General features: G+C 53.5%; 1 protein-coding gene and 1 long non-coding RNA gene across 5 annotated transcripts in view; one reads left to right on the top strand and one right to left on the bottom strand.

The window, feature by feature from the left end:
- Positions 1 to 3,323: 3,323 nt before the first annotated feature.
- On the bottom strand, positions 3,324 to 10,648 carry LOC117796680. Of its 3 annotated transcripts, XR_004621283.1 has the most exons (5): positions 10,470 to 10,648; positions 7,622 to 7,778; positions 7,196 to 7,488; positions 4,207 to 4,685; positions 3,324 to 4,108 (listed from the first exon to the last, which is right to left on the bottom strand). It is a non-coding gene; the product is annotated as an uncharacterized LOC117796680 (long non-coding RNA). The 3 variants fall into 3 exon arrangements; XR_004621284.1 differs by lacking the exons at positions 3,324 to 4,108; positions 4,207 to 4,685 and having other exon boundaries at positions 6,802 to 7,488; positions 10,473 to 10,628; XR_004621282.1 differs by lacking the exons at positions 3,324 to 4,108; positions 4,207 to 4,685 and having other exon boundaries at positions 6,802 to 7,488; positions 10,470 to 10,627.
- A 1,975-nt stretch (positions 10,649 to 12,623) lies between these two features.
- The window catches only part of FADS2 (fatty acid desaturase 2), a 30,704-nt gene continuing 22,899 nt past the window's right edge, over positions 12,624 to 20,428 (top strand). Inside the window, exon 1 of one of the 2 annotated variants that reach the window (XM_002926221.4) lies at positions 12,624 to 13,173. In XM_002926221.4, coding sequence (XP_002926267.1) covers positions 12,967 to 13,173 — 207 coding nt within the window. In that variant the 5' untranslated portion in view covers positions 12,624 to 12,966. Of the gene's footprint in view, positions 13,174 to 18,868; positions 19,058 to 20,428 lie in introns of those variants that run through there. The other variant, XM_011233606.3, reaches the window with a different exon arrangement.

A 20,428-nucleotide genomic window follows, 5' to 3' on the forward strand; every position in this document is an offset into this window, starting at 1 on the left:
GTTAAGCTTCTGCCTTCGGCTCAGCTTCTCCCTCTCTCTCTGACCCTCACCCCCGCTTGTTCTCTCTCTCTCCCTCTCTCTCTCTCTTAAAACAAAACAAAACAAAAGAATGGGACATCTCCTAGGGTCACTCAGGCCTTATACCCCAGACAATATGGGGCAGCACTCTCTCTGGCCTCAGCCCCTTCTTGTCACCTGCCCAAGTGGATCCTTAATAGCATTGCTGGGGCTTGAGTGTGGGGTTGGAGGCCCACGGGCAAACAATCGTCCAGGTCCTTGTCCATTCCCATATGTATTCATACCAGTCTGCTACTTCTTACAGCCGGTGTTGGCTCAGACATGCAGTCACACACTCAACAAGTGATCACTGAAGCCTGCTGTGTGCCCGACTCTCTTCTAGGAATTGAGTATACAGCAGTGGGCAAATGGACCCCGGGCCCTGCCCTCAGGAAGTTTCCAGAGTAGCGGGAAGAAAGACCATAAACTGGTCAACAAAGTGCGACAATGCCTCTGAAGGAGAGAACGCCGCGTACTGTACTGGAGAATGGCGGGGTGGGGGGGCGGTGGTAGTGGTCACAGAAGACTTCTCTGAGCTATGACCTTTAGCCAGACGAGGGCAGGGGGGAGAAAAGGAACATTTTTAGGCAAAGCCAGAAGTTTGGGCCAAGGCCATGACACAGGAAAGAAGTCTGGTTTTGACTTTTCAAAACCAGAGAGCAGTTGCGGAGTGGGGCATTCGGGCTATTCTAAGTACCATGGGAAAGGTTTTAAGCAGGGGCGTGCCAGGATCCAATGAATATTTTAAGATCGCTCTGGGCTGAATGGGTCGGGAGAGTCAGGAGTCTCTGTGCCCGGAGGGAGAGGAAGTTTGGAAATGGTGCTGTGCAGACAGCTTCTTGTGGGGCGGGACGCAGGGGGAGGAGGAAAGAGGTCCCCTATTTAGCTGACAGGCTCGTGCACCATTCCAGAAACTGGTGTAGGAGCACTTGGCTCATTGGAGCTAAGCGGTCTGCACCACGCCTCGGCAGCCCGAGGGACGTGCTGAAGAACGGCGGGCATTAGAACGGCTGCAGGCGCCTGTGAGGCCCCTGTCTGCAGGGTGCTCAGGAGTTTGGGGTTGGTCATTTCAAGAAACACAACATGGGTATGGGTGGATTGCACCGTCTCATTGCATCTTTCTACGTAACAGCAGGTTTGGGCATTGGACCCAAACCCTGTCTTCATTATTGTAACCCTTAGGAGCCAGTTTAGACATCGTCCTCCCCCCAGTCATAACCCCTCTTAAAAGGTGAATGCCACAAATAGCTGATTACCTACTGTCTGTATATTTGTGTTTATATATAGAAAGAGCAAGATTGGGCGCCTGGGTGGCTCAGTCGGTGAAGCGTCTGATTTCGGCTGAGGTCATGATCCCAGGGTCCTGGGATCGAGTTCTGCATTGGACTCCCTGCTCAGCAGGGAGTCTGCTTCCCCCTCTCCCTCTGCTCCTCCTCATGCTCTCTTGCTCTCTCTCTCTGACAAATAAATAGAATCTTTAAAAAAAAAAAAAGAGCAAGATTCTTTTCGCCCCTCCCCCAAGAAGCAATATTTCCACCTCGGGTTCACGTGATCCTGCCCCACCAAGAACGCATGCTGGAAATCCGAGTCTCCCTCGGTTCTTACGGGGCCCACAGAGGGCGTCTCATGTGACTTGCCAACATGTCCGCTTTTTTTTTTTTAAGATTTTATTTATTCATTTGAGAGAGAGAGAGTGAGAGAGAGAGAGAGAGAGCGCACACGAGCAGGGGCAGAGGCAGAGGGAGAAGCAGACTCTCCGCTAAGCAGGGAGGCTGTTGCGGGGCTCGATCCCAGGACCCTGGGGACCATGGCCCGGGCTGAAGGCAGACCTTTGACGGACTGAGCCGCCCAGGCGCCCCATCAATATGCCCACTTCTGCTTCCTGGAAGAAAGGGCTTTGCTGCCTCCCACCCCTGCTCAGCAAGTGCTGCGGGAAACCCTGTGCTTCCCCAGGTCACCTTCCCAGACTCAGAGCAGCAGAAGTCTTGAGAGCTAAACCCACGGGTTTCCCTGCAGACCTCACCATTGTCGCAAACCCTGCTGGTGTCTTGGGGAGGCAGTTCGTGCCCCTCTCCTCTCCGTATCCTGCTATGTTTCTGGGCCCTGAGGCCCACGTGCCCTTTGTTTCAGAGTGAGCTCATGAAAACCTTCAGCCGTGCTAAGCAAGACACTGCTTTCTCCAGCTCCGTGGTGCCTGTGGGTCCGCCCCAGGACTCCCAAAGTGTGCGCCCTCGAGAGCCCTTTCCCCAGCTGCAGATCAGCTTACCCAGCCAAGTCCAGCTTAGGCTCCACCAGTCTTCCCCACGTGGTGGAGCGTTTACAACATGCCCTCGCTCGGAGGTGTCACCTTACGGCCCTGACAGCACCCCATTTTACAGATGAGAAACCAGGATCCGGAGAGGGTGGGGCTAGAAGCAAGGTCACCGAGTGAGTGGTTCCAAGGCCTGTTTTCTTCGTTCTGCCCCAGGAGAGCAAGGAGCCTCCGCCACAGTGGGAAGGCATCTCCTGGTCCCTCGGGTGCCACAGACCTCCTCAAAGTGCCGTCCCCACGTCAGCATCTGTCCACAGATCGTTACCCGGTGATGCTAAAGTCAGAACGGGAACTGAGAGTGAGCTTTAGGAAGTGTTCCTAGGGATTCCATGGAAAAGTTTTACACCTACTAACTCTGATAATAAAAAAGTCCGGCCTTGGATAGAGGATGATTTTTTTAGTGCTTTTTTTCTAATGATTTTTTCTAATGACTCATTTTTATTGTATTTTACAAAGGTGTCGATCTGTGATGGATGGGATTTTTTTTTTTTTTTAAAAGCTGGTCCTTCACCACCAATAGTTTGAGAAGCACAGGGTAGAGGCTTTGTGCTTCCTGCCTCCCACACACGACATGGAAGGTCTTCGACCTCAGGATTAAAGAAATAAGACTAACATGGGTGCTGTTTGTCTGGACTAACTGGTGGACTGAGCCCAAAGGTCTCCCTTTTTAGCCCTGAGCAGACACATGTCAAGGTCACCGAAACCTGGCTCTTAAGGCCTCCGGGTCTCCCTGAGCCCATCCCAGGGGAATGGTTCCCTAAACCCGCAGGGTTTGCGATGAGTGGCTCCATGTGCCTTTCACTGCAGGCTTGTCCACTCAGACATTCGACAGAGCAGCTGGGAGTCTTATTTCGTTTAATTATGAAATCCGCATCCTTCAGACGGGGAATCCAAGAACCAGATGGAGGAGAATTTATTTATTTCCTGTCTCCAGTGCCTGGGAGGATGCCTGTCACAGAGCATCCAGCAGGGTTTAAGCAGAGAGCTCCTGAGCTGGCGGGAGGGCCCTACACCACGTTCAGAGTGTCACAAAGCAACCGCACTTCCCCTAAGCCTCCCAAATCTCGCACACGCTTCTCCTGTGGCCAGTGCCAACGTGGCCAAGACCCTAGAGAGAAGGCAATTCTGTGAAATGTAGTCCAGCTTGGCTAAGGTGACACACAATAAAGCCACCACCACGCCCATAAATGCTTAGCGAAAGAATGAAGTGACTTGCCCGAGGGCGCACGGCAAGCAATTGAGAGACGAAGCTGGAATGGGAGTGGTGGTCTCCTAGCCCAAAGCTTGCGTGGCTCTACGTGTACCTGCAGAGAGGACCCCGCTGCTTAGTTCCATGAGGGGGCCACAAGGCGGGACACCCCACTGCACCGCTCGGACTTCTTTCCTCGAAGCTTCTCCTGGAGCTGGCACAAATGTGCCGTGAGCATGTGCAGTGTGTGCCCCACGCCCGGGGTTCAGCTCTGAGCCAGCATCTCCCCCCGGGGAGCCTACAGGTCTGAGACGTCCAGGTGCACAGATGATGTTGGTGCTACGTCTACACGAAGTGTTTTGGGAGCACAGAGCAGGGAACTTCTGACTTGGCCACAGTGGAGGTGACTCAAAAACCGAATCCGAAGGTCCAGCAGGAGTTGCAGGCAGATGAGGTGAGCAAGGGCACTCTGGCCAGAAGAGCATGGGCCGAAAGCCAAGAGGACTGACGTCAAGGCTGCAGAGTAGGACGACTGGAGTTGAGCAAGGAGCCTAGGAGACGGATGTAGGCGCCAGATCACAGAGGGCCCAACATGCCGCGGAAGTCTCTCCCTGGCAGAGAGACACGGCAGCCAAAACTCGTATGGTACCTTCTGGAGGGAAGAGGAAATACACTGCAGAGACAATCAGAGGTGGAGCTCAGCTGGCAGATGTGCGATCTCTTAGAGGGCAGGAGAGGGTGTAGGCTTGAATTCGGGGCCTTCGAGCAGCAGCGAACAAGGATAAGGAAGCCTTCCCTGGGCCACACGGGTGTCATAGCCTAGGGCAGGAAGTGAGCAGAGGCAGAACCAGCAACCTCTTTTGTTTCAGAGTCAATGTCTTCAGCGGGCACGAAGGCCCAGAGTGTTTTGCCAGCCTCCCAGAACCAGTCTAGACAGGGGTCCCGGACGACTCAGAAACTTGGCAGGCCGTTCCTCCCAGAAGCTAGCTCCAGGCTCCGGCCGGCCCCTGCTCCTACTGCTGGGCCTACAGCTATGTACCCCAACGGGGTTCTGCCCGACTTCCTCCTCAACTCTGCTACCTTGAAACGAGGGAATGTGGCACCTCGAACTTGAAGCAACCTATTGCTCTTGGAGAAAGTAAAATTTAGAGATTATCTACTCAAAAACCATGTTCTTTATAAGAAAGGAGAGAGCCAAGAGGTGCCAAGTGAGGGGAATGAACCTGGCTCTATTCTTCCCCCATTTGGTGTTCTTACTAGAGCACACCTATCACCTGGTTGTCCCTGACCTTGCTTGGCCTCCAGATAGGGATGCCGAGGAAAAGGTGATGCCAGGGCAGGGTGCCATTTCCCTGGGGTCATGACCCCACGTGAGGCATGCTGCTCTGTCAGCACAGGGACAGGTCACCCGAGGACTGACGAGCCTTAGTGTGGCAGAGACCATCCATGGCTACTGCATTTTATCCGAGGTTTTCAGTGGATTTCACTGAGGCTGGATCCAGGTGCCTAGACAACTCACATTAGAAACAGGAACCTCTCAGATTTCCTAACTGCCAGGTGATTTTGGACAAGCCAATCTCTGGGCCTCAGTTTCTCTCTCTCCAAGTGAGAACGGATCATTGCAAGGCTCCGCTCCACCCCAAGTGACGGCATTCCCGTGACCCTGTCCCATCTGGGCCTACAGCTATGTACCCCAACGGGGTTCTGCCCGAGCTCCCGTGGCTGCACTCCCCCTGTGTCTCAGCTCTGCTCCTGGGCCACCCCCCGCCCCGTTGCCTCCCTTTCCTGCCAGTCCTTCCTCTGCCGCTCCTGAGCCTCTCAAAGGTGGCCATGCACAGGCTGAACTCTGAGGACACCTGTCCTGCCTGACAATGAACATGAGTGGAGAGCCATTGAAGCATGGTGACAACATTTCTGCCCAGCTCTGCTGACTGCTGAAGGCTTCTCCCCACCCCCCCACCCCCAGTATGAGAGCCCTGAAATAGAAACCAAAAGGCAAAAACTCCAGTCCTGGCTCTGCAAACGGCCATGGTGCCCTCACACGACTAAATTAGATGCTAAGTTGCCCCCAGCTCCAACATTAAAGATGTATGTAAATGCTATATCTATATATAGCCGTGCACCTGCATTATTTAACCTCTATCTATAACAATTTCAAAGTGCTTTTCTAGCTATTGTATCAAGCAATTGTCGCAACAGCCTTTTGACATCAGCAGGGTATATATGTAACTTTTTCACAAATGGGAAAGCAGAGGATCAAAGGGTTAAACGAGTTGCCTGAAGTAATGCTAGTTTGGAAAGAGTTTGTACTTTGGAATTAGACTTGAAAGTCAAATCCCAATTATGCCAGTTACTTAACTTCACTGGGCTTTGATTTCCTCAACCATAAAATGGGGACAGTAAGATCACACCCACGTGTCTGTGTGATCCCTCCTTTAAATCATCTGATGTTTGTCCACCAGCTATAAGAGTCAGCTGTGTGGTGAGCCAGAGGCTGGGGCTGGGGAATGGGGAGCCTGCTAAGGCCCGGCAAGTCCCCACGCCAAGCAGAGTGGTGCCCCCAACCGTGCGTCTCTGCAAGGTGAGGGGACAGAGCCCAGATGCAGCAAAGGGTGAGGGCAGCAGGAAGCTTCAGATTCCAGGCTCGGACATCGTGGAGCTTCCGGACTCCATAAGCATCACGCTCCAATGCTTGTGTAGGATTTGTGATAGTGAATCACGTCCCTCCATGTGTATTTGTCTTGGTTGTTGCCGATAATGAGATCATACACGAAAGGCAGTGACTGTTGAGTCAGAAAATCTGAATTTCTAGTCCTTGTTCAGCCACTCCTCTGCTACGTGGCCTCGGTCAAGTCCCTTGTCCTTTCTGGTCCTTAGCCATTTTGTTGCTATAATGAGGTCCTTCCAGCTCTAAAGACTATGACATGATGAAATGAGCAAATGTGCTTGAACTTACTAACTTGAAAGCAGAACCTAAGATCTCAAGCACCACTTTTCCTCCCGGTGGATGACTACACGGCCCACAGACACGCTTGCCTGCTCACTCTAAGCCAGGGCAGGAGTGGGCAGCCAGGGCAAATAGCTGTTGCATGAACGAATCAGTGGTTTAGGTTTTACTGTTGACTGTTTGGACATTCCTCTCATCAAGGCAGTGCAATGTGGTGCAAAGAGCAAGAGCCACGGAATCGACAAGTCCCATCTCTGCTTAGAAGCTGTGGGACTTTGATTTAAGGGATTTAACACAGAGCTTAGCGCCTAGTAAATGCTCAAGAAACGTTCATTATCAGCACTCGTAGCCAGAGAAACAGATATTGACGGTTTCCCCCAAAACCTGCCACTTCTGATAGAATAACAATAGCAATAAGAATAAATCCCTGGGGCACCTGGGTGGCTCAGTGGGTGAAGCATCTGCCTTCAGCTCAGGTCATGAACCCAGGGTCCTGGGATGGAGTCCCACATCAGGCTCCCTCTGCCTCTGTGTGCTCTCTCTCTCTCTCAAACAAATAAATAGCAATCTTAAAAAAAAAAAAGAATAAATCCCTTATATCAGGTTATTACTTCATAAACTGTCAAGTGTTTTTAGTTTTTATTGTATTTATCTGATTTTTATCTTTATAATCCTATGAAGTAGGTATTACCTCCGTTTGACAGATGAGGAGACTGAGGCTCAGTGAATAGTGACTTGGTCAAGGAAGTTCATACCGCCAGAAGGGGCCAGAGCTTGGACTAGAATCCAGGCCTCCCCTTTTTTTTTTTTTAATTTTTTTTTATGAATTCATCTCTATGCCCATTGTGGGGCTCGAACTCATGATCTCGAGATCAAAAGTCGCACACTCCACCAACTGAGCCAGCCGGGTGCCCTGGATCCAGGCCTTCTAATACCCATATTCTCCAGGGTCTGGTTCGTGGTCCATCAGGCTACCGTCCTTCCCTGACAGGAACACAGAGGGACACATTGGAAAAGTACACACAATGATCTTCTCTGATGTGAGAATCAGAGACCCCACCCAGCCTGGGTTCCCCAAGTAAGTATTCCCGAGAGGGGATCACCCGTTCATTCTTACCCTGCTTTCCGGCTACGTAAGTGAGCCTTCTTTTTGTATGTATCATTGTGTTCATTCTTCTCTGGTCTCGAGGAGGCACCTCTTGGTTCGGTATTCTAGGACTTCGTGAACACGTCTGACTCCCCCCACTTTATCCTTCCTTATTTCTCCTTTCAATCTGCAGATTGATGAGAAGTATCCTTCTGCATGAACAACGTCCTTCTCCTTAGTCACTAGTTGGCTTCGTGATCAGAACTATGTGGGACATTCCCAACAATGATTTTGCACAAAAATAAAGTGATACCCCCTCGCGTCCTCTCCTAGACTTTTTTAGCCATTTGGGTTGGAGCGGCAGACAAGGCCAACGCCTTCTGGGAAGATGATTAATATTTATGTGCATTCTTTCCTCACCCCACCCCTGCTTAATTCACTAGGCAGCGAGAACCCCTGGGCAGGAGTCTTCACTCAGCCAAATGACATTGCCTCAGGGTATGCGGTGGCTGAGCGTGGGACACCCTCCCCCCAGACAGCAGCAGTGGAAATGGGATAAAAGGGGCAGATGGGAGACACTGTCGGAGGCAGAATCTGTTGAACACAATGACTTTTCTTTGCAAAGGTGGGAGGCAAGAGAAGAAGAAAAGACAATCTGAAATTCTGAGCCAGAGTGACAGGAAGCAAAGTGGTGTCATTAATAGAAATGAGGAAGTTAAAAGGAAGCACTGACTTTTGGAAGGGATGATGACAAATTGACTTTTGCATCTAAAACAGTGAAGATGAGACCCGACCAGGTCCAAAGGACACATCTGCTGAGACCTAATTCTTGACTCGGGGAGGTTAGGTTGAGTCTGTGGTGCAACCGGACATTCAGATTTGCCTGTGTAGGAAGTAAATGGATGTAGATTTGAGATCCAGAGTCATTCCTGATGCGGTCACATCCCAAATGTGGCCCCAAAGGAGAAAATATTGGGCCACCCAAGGGTGAAGAACATTTAGAGGGGAGGAGGAGGAAGACAAGCAAATGGGAGACAAAAAAGGGGGTGGTCCAATGGTAGAATCAGGATGTTGTATTGCCAAAGAACCAGGAGAGGATGGCATGGCAAGAGGAAAGGATGTCAGCCTGCCAGAAGTCTCTGAGAGGTCTGAGAAAAGGCGATTGGACTCATTGGAGACCTTTCAGAGAGGGTTCTAGAAGGTTTGATGGGAGCAGGATCTGAGGTTTGCATTCTAGGACTCAGTCTGAGTGCCCGTGTCCACATCGGCAAAGACGGAGTAAGAAGACCCACTTTTCGGCCTTGCTGCGAGGAACGAGACCCAGAGGAGGAACAGTAAGTCCCTTTGGATGCCTCCTTTGTCCTGGGCATTGTGCCAAGTGCTTTAGTCCACCGTGTGGACACCCTAACATGAGAGGCCAACACGGGGGATCGTTACCACCACTATTAAAATCGGAGAAGATTATAATGATCAGAGAAATGAATGGGAGACAGTGAAGGAGACCCAGAGAGGGTCCGCTGCTCATTCACAAAACCTGACAACGCATGGACTGTGAAAGATAAGAGCCATAGCTTTAAAGATTAGTGGTGTCGGGGCGCCTGGGTGGTTCAGTCAGTGAAGCGTCTGCCTTCGTTTCAAATCATGACTCCAGGGTCCTGGGATCGAGCCCTGCGTCGTCAGGCTCCTTGCTCAGAGGGGGGCCTGCTTCTCCCTCTCCCTCCATCTCCCCCTGCTTGTGCTCCCTCTCTCTCTCTGTTAAAAAAATTAAAAAAAAAAAAAAGATTAGTGATGCCTTGGCCATCTTTATCAACCAGGGAAAGGAAGAGCCAAAAGGAGCCAGGAGGAGCGTACTGCTTCGGCCACTGGCCCTCTGCCTCTGAGGGACTTTATGTCAGAACCTTGTTCCCTCTCTTCACCGCCCCCCCAAGCCACCCCTCGCCGTGGCTGCCCCTGCAGGTGTTTTCCACATTCACTGTCCCTCTGATTAACTAGTCTCTTCACTCCTGCCACCCCACCCCGTCCAGCAGCAGACCTCAGAGAGCCCCTATGAGCACAGACCGAAAGCGCCCCCCCCAGCCGTTCTGTGGGGACTGGCTGCATGGGCTCCGCCCTCAGGCCCTGTCTCCTAAGGCACCCCCCCCCCAGCCTTTCACCCACTTGGCTGGTGGGGAGGACCTGGGCTCCAAGCCACCCAGGCTCTTATCTTTTGTTCCTGACAAAGTGCAGTGATCACAATGAGGTCCCAGCAAAATCCCCAGGAAGCTGCAGTCCTCGGGAGGAGGGATTCTGTGGGGCAGGGGGAAACCATGGGAACCGTGACCCTCTCTGAGATCACCGCTTTTCCTAAGTGGCTATGGGGTCAGCTGAGTATTATGGAGATTTCTCTAAGGATTCCGTCTCATAGGCCCTTCAGAGTAGTGACAACAGTAAATAATGAAGCAGGAGAACGGCAGATGAGGGCCGTGGGCTCCCTCTGGTTTCAGCCTCTTTCACTCTCTTCTGGACTGCCACAGGGTTCCCCCTGGCCTCCCACATCCCGTCCCAGCCTGAGCTTGCCTCCCTAAGTCTCTCCTGGATCTGGGCATAGCCAACACTTCTGCTTTATGAATCTCCCCGCCTCCCCCAGGATAAAGTCCTCCATCCTTTGCAAAGCAGGCAAGGCTTTTCCCAGTTTGAACCCTGCCCATGGCAGGTCTTATGAGAACTGTGGCTGTTCTTTATTCCCCTCTGTTCTTTATTCATTCATTCATGCACGCAGTCATTCATGTCTTCAGCAAATGCCTTTCTGAGCGTACTCTAGGTGGCATTACGCTGGCATCTGCTGGGCACACCACACCCTGGCTGGTCCCCACTTTGTGCCCATCCTCAGTGCACTCACCACCTTTTAGACCTTGATGCCTTCTCATGGCCTGTTCTTAGCCTTCAAGACTCCTCCATGAGAGAGTCCCTGGCTCTCCCGTTCAGATTATCACTCCTTCTGAGGCTCCCCAGCCTTTTAAAATTTGTCATTAAAGTTATCTATGTATTTGTGGTAATCCCCCTTTGGAAAAAAAAATCACAATCGTGCTTTCTGTTTCAGTTCTCCTTTAACAGACATAAAAGTCAGTGTACCCCCCCCCCGGGGGGGCTTGCTTCATCCTCTCTTAGCCTGTGAGCCGGGCTTTTTGGTTTGGATGTGGGTTGCTACACTTTAAAGCCAGAGCTGCCTCGTTCTCCTCCTGGTGGAGTTTGCGACATGAACAAAGTACACTCGGGACTGCTACCAGCCTGACACAGAGGAGGCTGACCACCGTGACAATGGCACGAAGGGGACCCTGTGTGGCCTCCACTGTCCTGCCCCTTCCTCACCTGTTGGCTAGTCCTACCCACCCTGCATCAGGTTGCTCCCCAGCAAAGCTTTCTACAATGGCTCCTTTCCAGTGACCTCATTAGGAGAGAGGCAGGGCAATGTCTGCTAGCCGCAAGCACCTGTCCAGTTCATCTTTCTTAAACCTCAGTCTCTCCAGGTTGTAGTTCGATATAACAACATGGGTCCTGTTTGTCATTGAACACAGGTCTGCTCTGCTTGCCCCACAAGACAAGGTATTGGGGCAACAAAAGCAACTTTCTTCGAGAAAGCCAGCTAACCGAGAAGACGGTGGACTAATGTCCTGAAAAACCATCTTCCCATCTCGGTGCAATGAGGGGTTTTTCAAGGGGGAGGGAAACAGGAAAAAGAAACTGGCTAAGGTGCCACCAGGGTTTGACCAATCAGTCAGATGTTTTTGATAAACACGGACCAGGATCTTCAAGTTCCCTAAGAAACTCTGAAGAGAATTGATTACCATAAGCTTATCATGTGTTTGGGGACTAACAGGCAGGAACATGCTGATTATTTTGTGCAATGTGTTCTGTCTTAATTCAGTGTTCCTATTAAAACCTAAAAGTTAGTTAGTTCCCCCAATGGGCTTAAAACACTCGGATGGGTCTACTGTGGAGTAACAAGGGAGGGAGAAGTGTTCCAGGCAAAATGAATTCAAGATGGAGTTAGTCCTGCTACACGTTCACCTCACAGGGTTGGGGTGAGAAGCTACTGAGGGGAATGTGCCAGCACTCAGGGACCTAGAAATCTTCCCATTGAAATATGAACCCCTAATTCCCAAGGCTGTCCTCACCCCGTCCCCTCCCTCTGTTCATCCTTCCGTCCCACTTATCCTCAGTCCACCTTCAGGATCCAGGGTTCCAATCCTAAGCAAGCTAAGTCCAGCTGGAGTCCGGGGGCCTGCGTCTCCTCCTAGCCTTTTGATGCCTCCATCTTTAATCCCTGGCGTCAGTCCGGCACTACTGTCCAGTGACTCGTGTGTGGTCCTGTATTGCTTCCCTGTTCCGTCGCCCAGCTAGCCTGCGCGCTTCCTGAGTACAGGGCAAGGCCGGTGTCCACTTGGTGGTCGCGCCCCCGCTCCCCCCACCACCATGGCGCCCAGCACAAAGAAGCAGAGCAGAGGTCCGGCAATTCTTTTCTGAGGGCGTCTGATTACAGGGTTCGGAGCCCTGGACGAGTCCGAGGCCGGCTCGTCTTTCCCGGGAGGCTGCGCAGAGTGCGGACAATGCGGCGATACCGGAGCCCGGATTCCGGCGGGCCGGGGAAGGGCGTCACCCAGCGGAGCCGGGCCAGGGCCGGGGCCGGGGACGCTAGTGTGCCCGCGTCAGGTGCAGAGCCCGGGAGCGCGGGGCGTAGGCGCCCCGGAGCGCGCGGTACCCAGCACCCGCCCCTGCTCGCCCGCCCTGCTGCTCTGGCTTCTCCTCCGGCACCCCGGGGCTGGAGCGGGGGGAGGGAGGAGGTCGGACACGTAGCGGCCTCGCGGCTGGGCTCAACTCAGCGCGGGCGCGCGGGAGGGGGAGCCGGGGACCGCCGCTCCAGCCCGCTGGCCTTCGAAAGATCCTCCTGGGCCAATGGCAGGCGGGGCGACGCGCCCGGATTGGTGCAGGCGCTCTGCTGATCACTGTGGAAACCCCGGCAGCGGGGAACGCGGGAGGATGCGGAGCCGCGGACGGGGGGAGCCAGAGGGGCGGGCGGAGCCGGAGGGGCGGGCAGAGGAGGCGGCCAGGTCCTGAGCGACCCCGGAGTTTTTCCTGGAGGCAAAAGTCCGCAGAGGACTGACGGGCGGAGGGCGGGGCGGAGGAAAAGAACCGCCTGGGGGCCCTGGGAAGCCGGGGATTGTCGGAGCGAAGGCTGGGGAACCAACTGAGCGCGGGCGAGGAGGCTGGGGGAGGGGGCGCCGCGGGAGGGGGAGTAGGAGAAGACAAAAGCCGAAAGCGAGGAGGGGCCGGGCCGCACACTCGAGAGGCGGGCGTGGAGGCCACAGTGCACGGGGCATACCCAGTCGGCAGGCAGCATGGGGAAAGGGGGGAACCAGGGCGAGGGGGCCACAGAGCGAGAGGCGCCCATGGCCACCTTCTACTGGGAGGAGATTGAGAAGCACAACCAACGCACGGACAAGTGGCTCGTCATCGACCGCAAGGTCTACAACATCACCAAATGGGCCAGCCGGCACCCAGGGGGCCAACGGGTCATCGGGCACTACGCGGGGGAAGATGCTACGGTAAGGGTGTGGGGCGGGGGACTCTCCTGCTACCTTTCTCTGCTGCAGGCGGGAGTCAGGAGCCAGGTCTCCAAACCCGACCTCCAGCGCTGAATGGAGCGTGGGGCGTCCAGGAGGCAGAGAAAGTGTGCCTATTGCGCTCGTTCCCCGCCCCAAATCCTCCTCCTCTAGGACAGCGGGGCCATCTGGCTCTGGGGGTCGGATTTTGGAGCCGGGGAGACAGCAGCGCTGGGGAGATAGATCCAAGCGGTGGGGAACCCGGGCTACCGCGCGCGCTAGGACTCACGCCTCCCAGCCTTCCGCCGGGGAGCCAGGTACTCCCCAAAGGGGTCGCTCGGGCCCTAGGGGTTTGCCCCCCTGGCGTGGAAGATGGCCGCTCCTGGGCGCCGTGAAACGGAGCGGGAGAAGAGCCAGGTGTGGGACTCAGCGCGTGTCCCTCACTCTCTAGTCAGAGTAGGGGCGGTGAAGGAAAAGACCTGTGCCCTGCCGGGCTTGCTCCTGCACTGAGAGGGTCCGCAATGGCTGCTAGGGAGAGATGGGCCGGGAGCTCCTGTTCTCACGCTCTCGAGGACTACCAGGACCCACCCCTCAAGGGTCGGTTCTTGGTTCCCCACCAGTGTGGGGAAATGGAAGGAGAGTCTGCAAAGCCCAGGTCGAGAGGGGCCTGGAGCTACAGCGTGGATTTAGCAGCGCTAGGCTGGCTTGGCAACAGGTCCAGCTGGGCCAGGGTTACTCTCGGACTTCTCAACTACTCAATGGTCCTCTGTTCCTAAATCCTGCCAGGAATGCCCTTCCCTCCTCTGCACTCCTGAAGGTATTGGGAGCCCAAGGTATCGGGTGCAGAGCCTGGGCAGCCGTCTTACTCACAGCGTCAGTGTGGCTCTGCCCCTTTGGCCCCTTTTGATCCCCGAGTCTGCAGTCCTTGCGTTTCTTTAAGGTGCTGCTGGAGCCCAGGGGACTCGGATGGAGAGAGGGAACCCAAGAGAGTCAAGGAGGGAAGAAAGGGGCCTCTGGGTGGCAGCAAGTTGGAAGCCACTTGGGAAGGGTGAATAGGGGAGAGGCCATGGGAGAGATACCTAGATCGTGGCACTTGGACACCTAGCTGACCAGTTGGGGGCTTTAGCTGTCCTAGCTGTGTGGGCCCCTGTCAATCCGTGGAATTTTTGCTCTTCCTACCTCTTCGAAGTCTCCTTGGTTGAGGAGGCCTACCCCGGCAGGCCAGACCAGGCTGTTAGAATCGAGGCTGTGAATGGCTTGCGGCTTTGGTGAGCCTATGCAAGGTCGAGAAGGTGGTCAGCAGGACATGGTGCCTACAGCTTTGGGGTCCATCCGGTTCTACCTGCTTGTGAACATGGTTTCAGCCCTGGGGCTGTACCGCTAATTGTAACTTGGCAGGCATAAGGTTTTCAGACCATCTGTTATATCACGTGGCCCTTCCCACAGCTGTTTGTGGAAGCTGGGTAAGAGCAATTCTCAGAGAAAAGACTTGCCTCCTGGTTGAGGTCTTCCCACTAGTAAATATATTCTCTTATGTGGAAAAATATATACTGTGCAGCAAAGGGTTTCGTAAGCTGTGGGTAAGCACTAGAAACATTCCTTCTTGTGCTGGTGAGGCAAGTGCGAAAAGGTGAGGATTATGTAAAGTAAGCAACAAGGAATTGGGTGGAAAAAGTTGAAAGCTATCGCAGCTTTATGTATTGTAGCAACACATTACACAACCCTTGCCCCCCCAAAGCTTACCGTCTTCTAAGATGAGGCTTTTAGGGCCTGGCATGTGCTCACTGGGGATATAGTGGTGTAACATGGGATGGGGTGGGCAACTGGATTCTCCTCTCTTTGCTGTCTGGGACCAGGGTGGGAAAAGGTCATGGGCAGCATGGGGTGTAGGGGAAGAAGACTCGGGGAGGCAGGAATAGGCTAGGAATCAAGAGACCCTTGGTCTTAGGCTGTAGGTGGGTTTGCCGGTCAGAGCCTGGACTTTTCTTTAGAGCTTGGGGACAGACAGAGTAGTTGGGCCATGCAAGTTGGGGAGGGAACGATCAGCAGATAAGAGTTCGATCCCCTGGAGCACTCAGCACACCGTTTTCAGTTGGTCACAGGGCAGTAACATCCTCTTAAGAGGCCAAAAGCCAAGGAAGCCATTCTTGGGACGATTCAGGGCCTCGATAAGGGATTTTCCTGTTTCTGAAGAAAAGGCCTCAGAAGTCAAGACTACCTCTTCCCCAAAAGGGCGACCTAGCCGAGGGCCGTTGTCACTTGGTGCTTCTGCAGAAGTAACAACTTGGCCTTGCTTGTAAGAATATAGGTGCTTGATTTTTGCAACTCACAGTGCACGTTCATGCTGGCCCTCGGATCAGGCCTGTAGGTATCTCTCGTTGCTCTTAGGTTTAAAAACCTTGCTCAAGTTTGAAAACCTTGCTCCAGTGGCAGCGCTCAGCCCTAAGCTCAGATCTACCATGATAGAGTCCTCCAGACCCGCCTTCCCTCCTACCTCCCTCCCTCCTCGCCTGTTCCACCCCTCCTACCCTCTGGCGGCGCTCCTCCGCTCTCCGCCTTGCTGAGGACAGAAAGAACCCTGCAGGTCCCAAGGATGTCTGCTCTTCAAGGCAGGGGCCCACCACTGCAGAACTTTCCCCAGTTGGGCCTTTTAACCTTCAGCTACGATTCATCACACATTTATTCAGTGTCTCCGCGGCTCGGAGCGGGGCCCTGGGTGTTAAGATGAACAATTCAGACAGTGACCGCATCTGGTGGGTTTGCTTCCCTCCTTCCTCTCACGCTGGCACTTGACGCTGGACCCTCTCCTTCTAGGCACCAGCTCCCGACTCCTGCCTTGCCTCCAGCTTTTCCTGCCCTATCTGCATCAGTCGCCTCTTAGAACCCAGGGAAGGCGAGAAGAGGTCAGGGCTTTTTCCATCTGTGAACTTGCTCCTGTGTTGTTCTTATGAAAAGGCAACCTATTGAAAATGGGATGAATCTCTGACCTCCACCTGCTTTACACAGGGCAGGGGGGTCATGGGATTCTGGGGCAGAGGACCTAGGTTTGCATCCCTACCTTTATGAATTCCTAGGCGAGACATTTCCTGTGAACTTGACTTTCACGTGTCTGAAATGGGAGGTTACTGCTAGGCTCCAATGTGCTGTGCATGAGTTCACTCTTTCAACTTCAGGATGCACTACAGCTGTGGGATCATGACGGGGCGTCCCTTAGCCGCCTGCGCACGTGTGTGCACGTGTGGGCATGCTCCCAGCACACAGAGCAGGGAGATCAGTAAATTGGACACAGTGTGAAGAAAAGTCGAGTGACCCCATTTTCACCAAAGGAAAAGGCGAGGATGACGCACGAGATCTCGCCTGTTTGTGCCCAGAGGGCAGCCGTACCTTCGGAGCCTGACCTGGGCAGGGCGGTCCCATCCCCGCCGGCTGCAGCCTCAGGCAAACACCCTGCCCAGCATCCTCCCATGACTTATTATTCGGGAGAATCCCTTCAGGTCCTGCGGGCTCCATCCGTGGTGCCTACTCTCTGTGCGGCCGTAGCCTTCGCAGCCCTGGGGTCTCATGTGCGCCAAACATCGGCCGGGATGCTGGCACCGAGGGCGCTCTGCTCGCAGAGCTCTGCCCATGGCTGTCATTGGTGCTGTCCCTGGGCTGGGGCAGGGTCCAGGGCCTCTGTCTCCAGCCGAGAGCTCAGGGGACTTCCTCTGCTTTTCCCTCTTTAGCCCCGTGTTCTGCCTGAAGGGTCCTGGTTCCCAGGGCCACTACCTGCAACAACCGGTGCCCTGAGTGTGCCCCTCCCGTCCGTCCCAGGTCCCGGGCTCAGTGCCCAGATGTAGAAGGCTGGACTGGAGACCAGGCTTGCTCTGCAGAGAAGGTGGGCACAGCCAGAAAGAAACCATGGCCTCCGACCCCCGGTGTGGTGGGAGCCGCCAGCTCTCCCCTGGGTGGGGTTGGGCCAGGGAAGGCATCTTCATGCAGAAGTTGGCTGGCTGGCGGCGCTGGATGGTGGAAGCGGGAAGTGTCGCATACGGTGTCTTCCATTTTGGAATTTTTGGCCCTTCCTCCTGCAGCACACACACCTGCCCTCCTGAGGACAGTTGTTTGCTCTCAAGCTGTCGCTGCTCCTTTCTCTTCACTCTTGTCCCAGGCCTTCCTGGAAAGCGAGGATAGATTCTGGTTCCAATTCTTGTTCCAAAGTCAACGTTTGCATTGGCACTGTCTTGCCTTGCCTCATGACCTCCCTAGCACCAGCCAGACACGTCTATAACCCAGCGGTTACTGGGAACCTTCTGGAAGAGTGTGAGGTCCCTCCGTGACCCTTTGAAGGGGAAGACACAAAAAGTGCTCAACTCTCAGCGAGGAGGAAGCTCGTTTTGATTGAGGCATGTGTATTAGCCCTGGAGACCTCTAGAAGTAGGCACACCTGCAATGTGACTGTGGCTAGCAGCTTCACCTCCCTCAGTCGCTTTTCTTGTCTCTAAAACAGGACCTGCCTCAGAGTTCGGTAAAGATTAGTGGCTTACGTACACAAAGCCGTGGCTAGCCTACATGTCCCAGCATGTGGTAACTGCGACTATCAGAGTGAGATCTGGAGAAAGTGAAGAGTTCTGGTGTCAGGTTGCACAGAACAGCATAAGAAGGGTCTGAACACGATTGCAGAGTGGGAAAGTTTCCTGGGGTTAGAGGGGGCAGAGCTGTGGGGTCCTGGGCCCTCACATTCACTTGTGAGCCCCACTTAGGTGGCGGCGTAGGCCCTGGGGTTGCAGTGAACGAGACAGCTGTGGCCCCTCCCTTGTGGAGTTCTTCATGGTCTAGAGGGGGGAGAATGACATACATGGAAGTGAGTGACACAGCTTGTGAATTTGGTAACTGTTATGAAGAAGGCATAACAGGCCAATGTCCAAGAGGGATCGTGGGGCTGGAGGGTGGTTGGGAAAAGCCAGCCACAGGCACTATGGGAGCAGGGCTCCGGGGCAGAAGGAAGTGCTGTGCAAAGGCCCTGGCGTGAGCACGAGCTTGGTGGGCTCGCAGGTGGTCTTCACCTGGCCTGCTCAGAAAGCCGTCAGACCTACCACGGACGACCAGATAATCTAACAGCGCATGGCTTCCTAAACTGGCGGGAGGCGTGAGGCATGTGGTGCAGTGGTCCCTGAGTCAGGTGAACCTGGATTTGATCCCGGCTCTGCCTCTTGGAGAGGCTCCCACGCTCCGGCGTCTCATCTATACAGCGGGGCGCTCAGCCTTCCGGGAGGGAACGAAAACAAGGCTCCTGGCTCCCTCCCGGTCATGTGGGGAGGTGAGAGGCCACCTGAGAGCCCTCTGGATATGGCCAAAGAATGGTCTGGGTCAGGACAGGTTTCTGTCTGTCTATCTGCTCCCACAAGTTCCCCAGCCCAGGTGGGGGCTTGAGGGCATGACCTGGACCCTGGGGGTGGGGGGGCAATGGGTGCTGGTTGAGAAATGAGTCTCTTGCAGACTTGCAGTTTACCTCCCAGTGAGGAGTAGAGAGTGGTGGTTTAGTTATCAAACATAGCAGTTGGCCCGCAGGAAACTGCCTTACTAAAAACGTCCCGTCATTTCTCAAAAGCTGTGGCCTGATGTGAGAAGGACCAATGAAGGGGCAGTCTTGCTCACCACAGCACCCAGGCCCTGCTTTGGAAGCTGCTGGCGGGCTCTTCCCCAGGGCCTTTGGACTCGGTGCTGGGAGGGGCCTCACTTTGCAGAGAGCGCTGAGGCGGGGTGAGGGCGGCTGGCCCAGAGCAGCAGAGCTGGTCAGCGCGGGCCACCAGGCCTCCCCACTGCCTGCCCGGGGCCCCAGAAGAGCCTCACATCTCTTCTCTGAAAATACACTTGATCTGATCGTCTGCTCCTCTCCCTTTCTGTTCAGGTAGGGGGGCACGGACCTTTTTTTAAAAAACTGTACAAGGGATGCAGTAGGGAATTGGGAGGGGCCTGGCAATCACTGTTGGGAGATAACTTTGGTGGGGAGTTTAAACATGCTTATTATGAGCTGGGCCCTTTCCGGGTTCTTCCCTCATTTAAAAAAAATGTGAAAATTTCCAAACATGCAGAACTGTTGAAAAAGTAAGTGAACGCCTGTTTTTCCTCAACCAAGACTCAGTAATCTCGACATTGTGCCATGCTTGCATTCCCCTCTTTGTGGGTATGGGATTGTGTGTGTGTGTGTGTGTGTGTGTGTGATTTTCTTTTGCCGAGTCCCGTGAAAACAAGTTGTCTCAGTTATGCCACCTCGTCCTTACATTCTTCACTACCTGCTCCAAAGAACGGGGACATTCTTTAACATCATCACCATACCTTTGTTGCGATTAAGAGAATGAATCGTAAGTCCCTCATGTGACCAGATAGCCAGTCCATATTCATATTTTCTCATTCAACCCCAAAAATGTCCTGTGAAACGGCTGGGTCTTTATTTTTTAACCCCCTTCCAAATAGGAGCCTTTCAAATCAAGCATTGCCATTTTTTTTTTAAGATTTTATTTATTTATTTGACAGAGATAGAGACAGCCAGTGAGAGAGGGAACACAAGCAGGGGGAGTGGGAGAGGAAGAAGCAGGCTCATAGCGGAGGAGCCTGACGTGGGGCTCGATCCCATAACGTCGGGATCATGCCCTGAGCCGAAGGCAGACGCTTAACCACTGTGCCACCCAGGCGCCCCAAGCATTGCCATTTTTATAATCTTTTTGTATATCTTTTTCAGTTTTTAAAAAGCTAAACACCCCCTCCCAAAACACACACACACACACTTCTCCCCTGCACTGCATTGATGTTTTTCATGGTTTCTCGTGATGTCATTTGACTTTGTCCTCTGTCTTGCAATGTGTCAAAGTTTGCTCACTGCACAGTGAATGTTTGCCACTGGGACATCATAGCCCATGATGCCAGGCTCATCCCTAATGGAGATGCCATGTTTGTTATGAGACAATTTATGTAATAATATACATAACGCATATAGAAAAGAACCCAGAGGGAAACAAGGTAAAATATTCACAACAGTGGTCCCTCTCTGGATGGTATTTATTTTTATTCTTCTGTACAGTCTCTAAATTTGCCCAGATCGTGCACATTATCACTTTATAATTGGAATTACAATAATAACATTATTATATATAATATTTTTAAAATTTTTAAAAAATATTTTATTTATTCGAGAGAGAGAGTGAGAGCGAGCATGAGCAGGAGGGAGAGGCAGAGGGAGAAGCAGACTCCCCGCTGAGCAGGGACCCCCCCCCCCCCCCCC

This window comes from Ailuropoda melanoleuca, chromosome 16 (assembly GCF_002007445.2).
Source record: "Ailuropoda melanoleuca isolate Jingjing chromosome 16, ASM200744v2, whole genome shotgun sequence".
Lineage (NCBI taxonomy): Eukaryota > Metazoa > Chordata > Mammalia > Carnivora > Ursidae > Ailuropoda > Ailuropoda melanoleuca.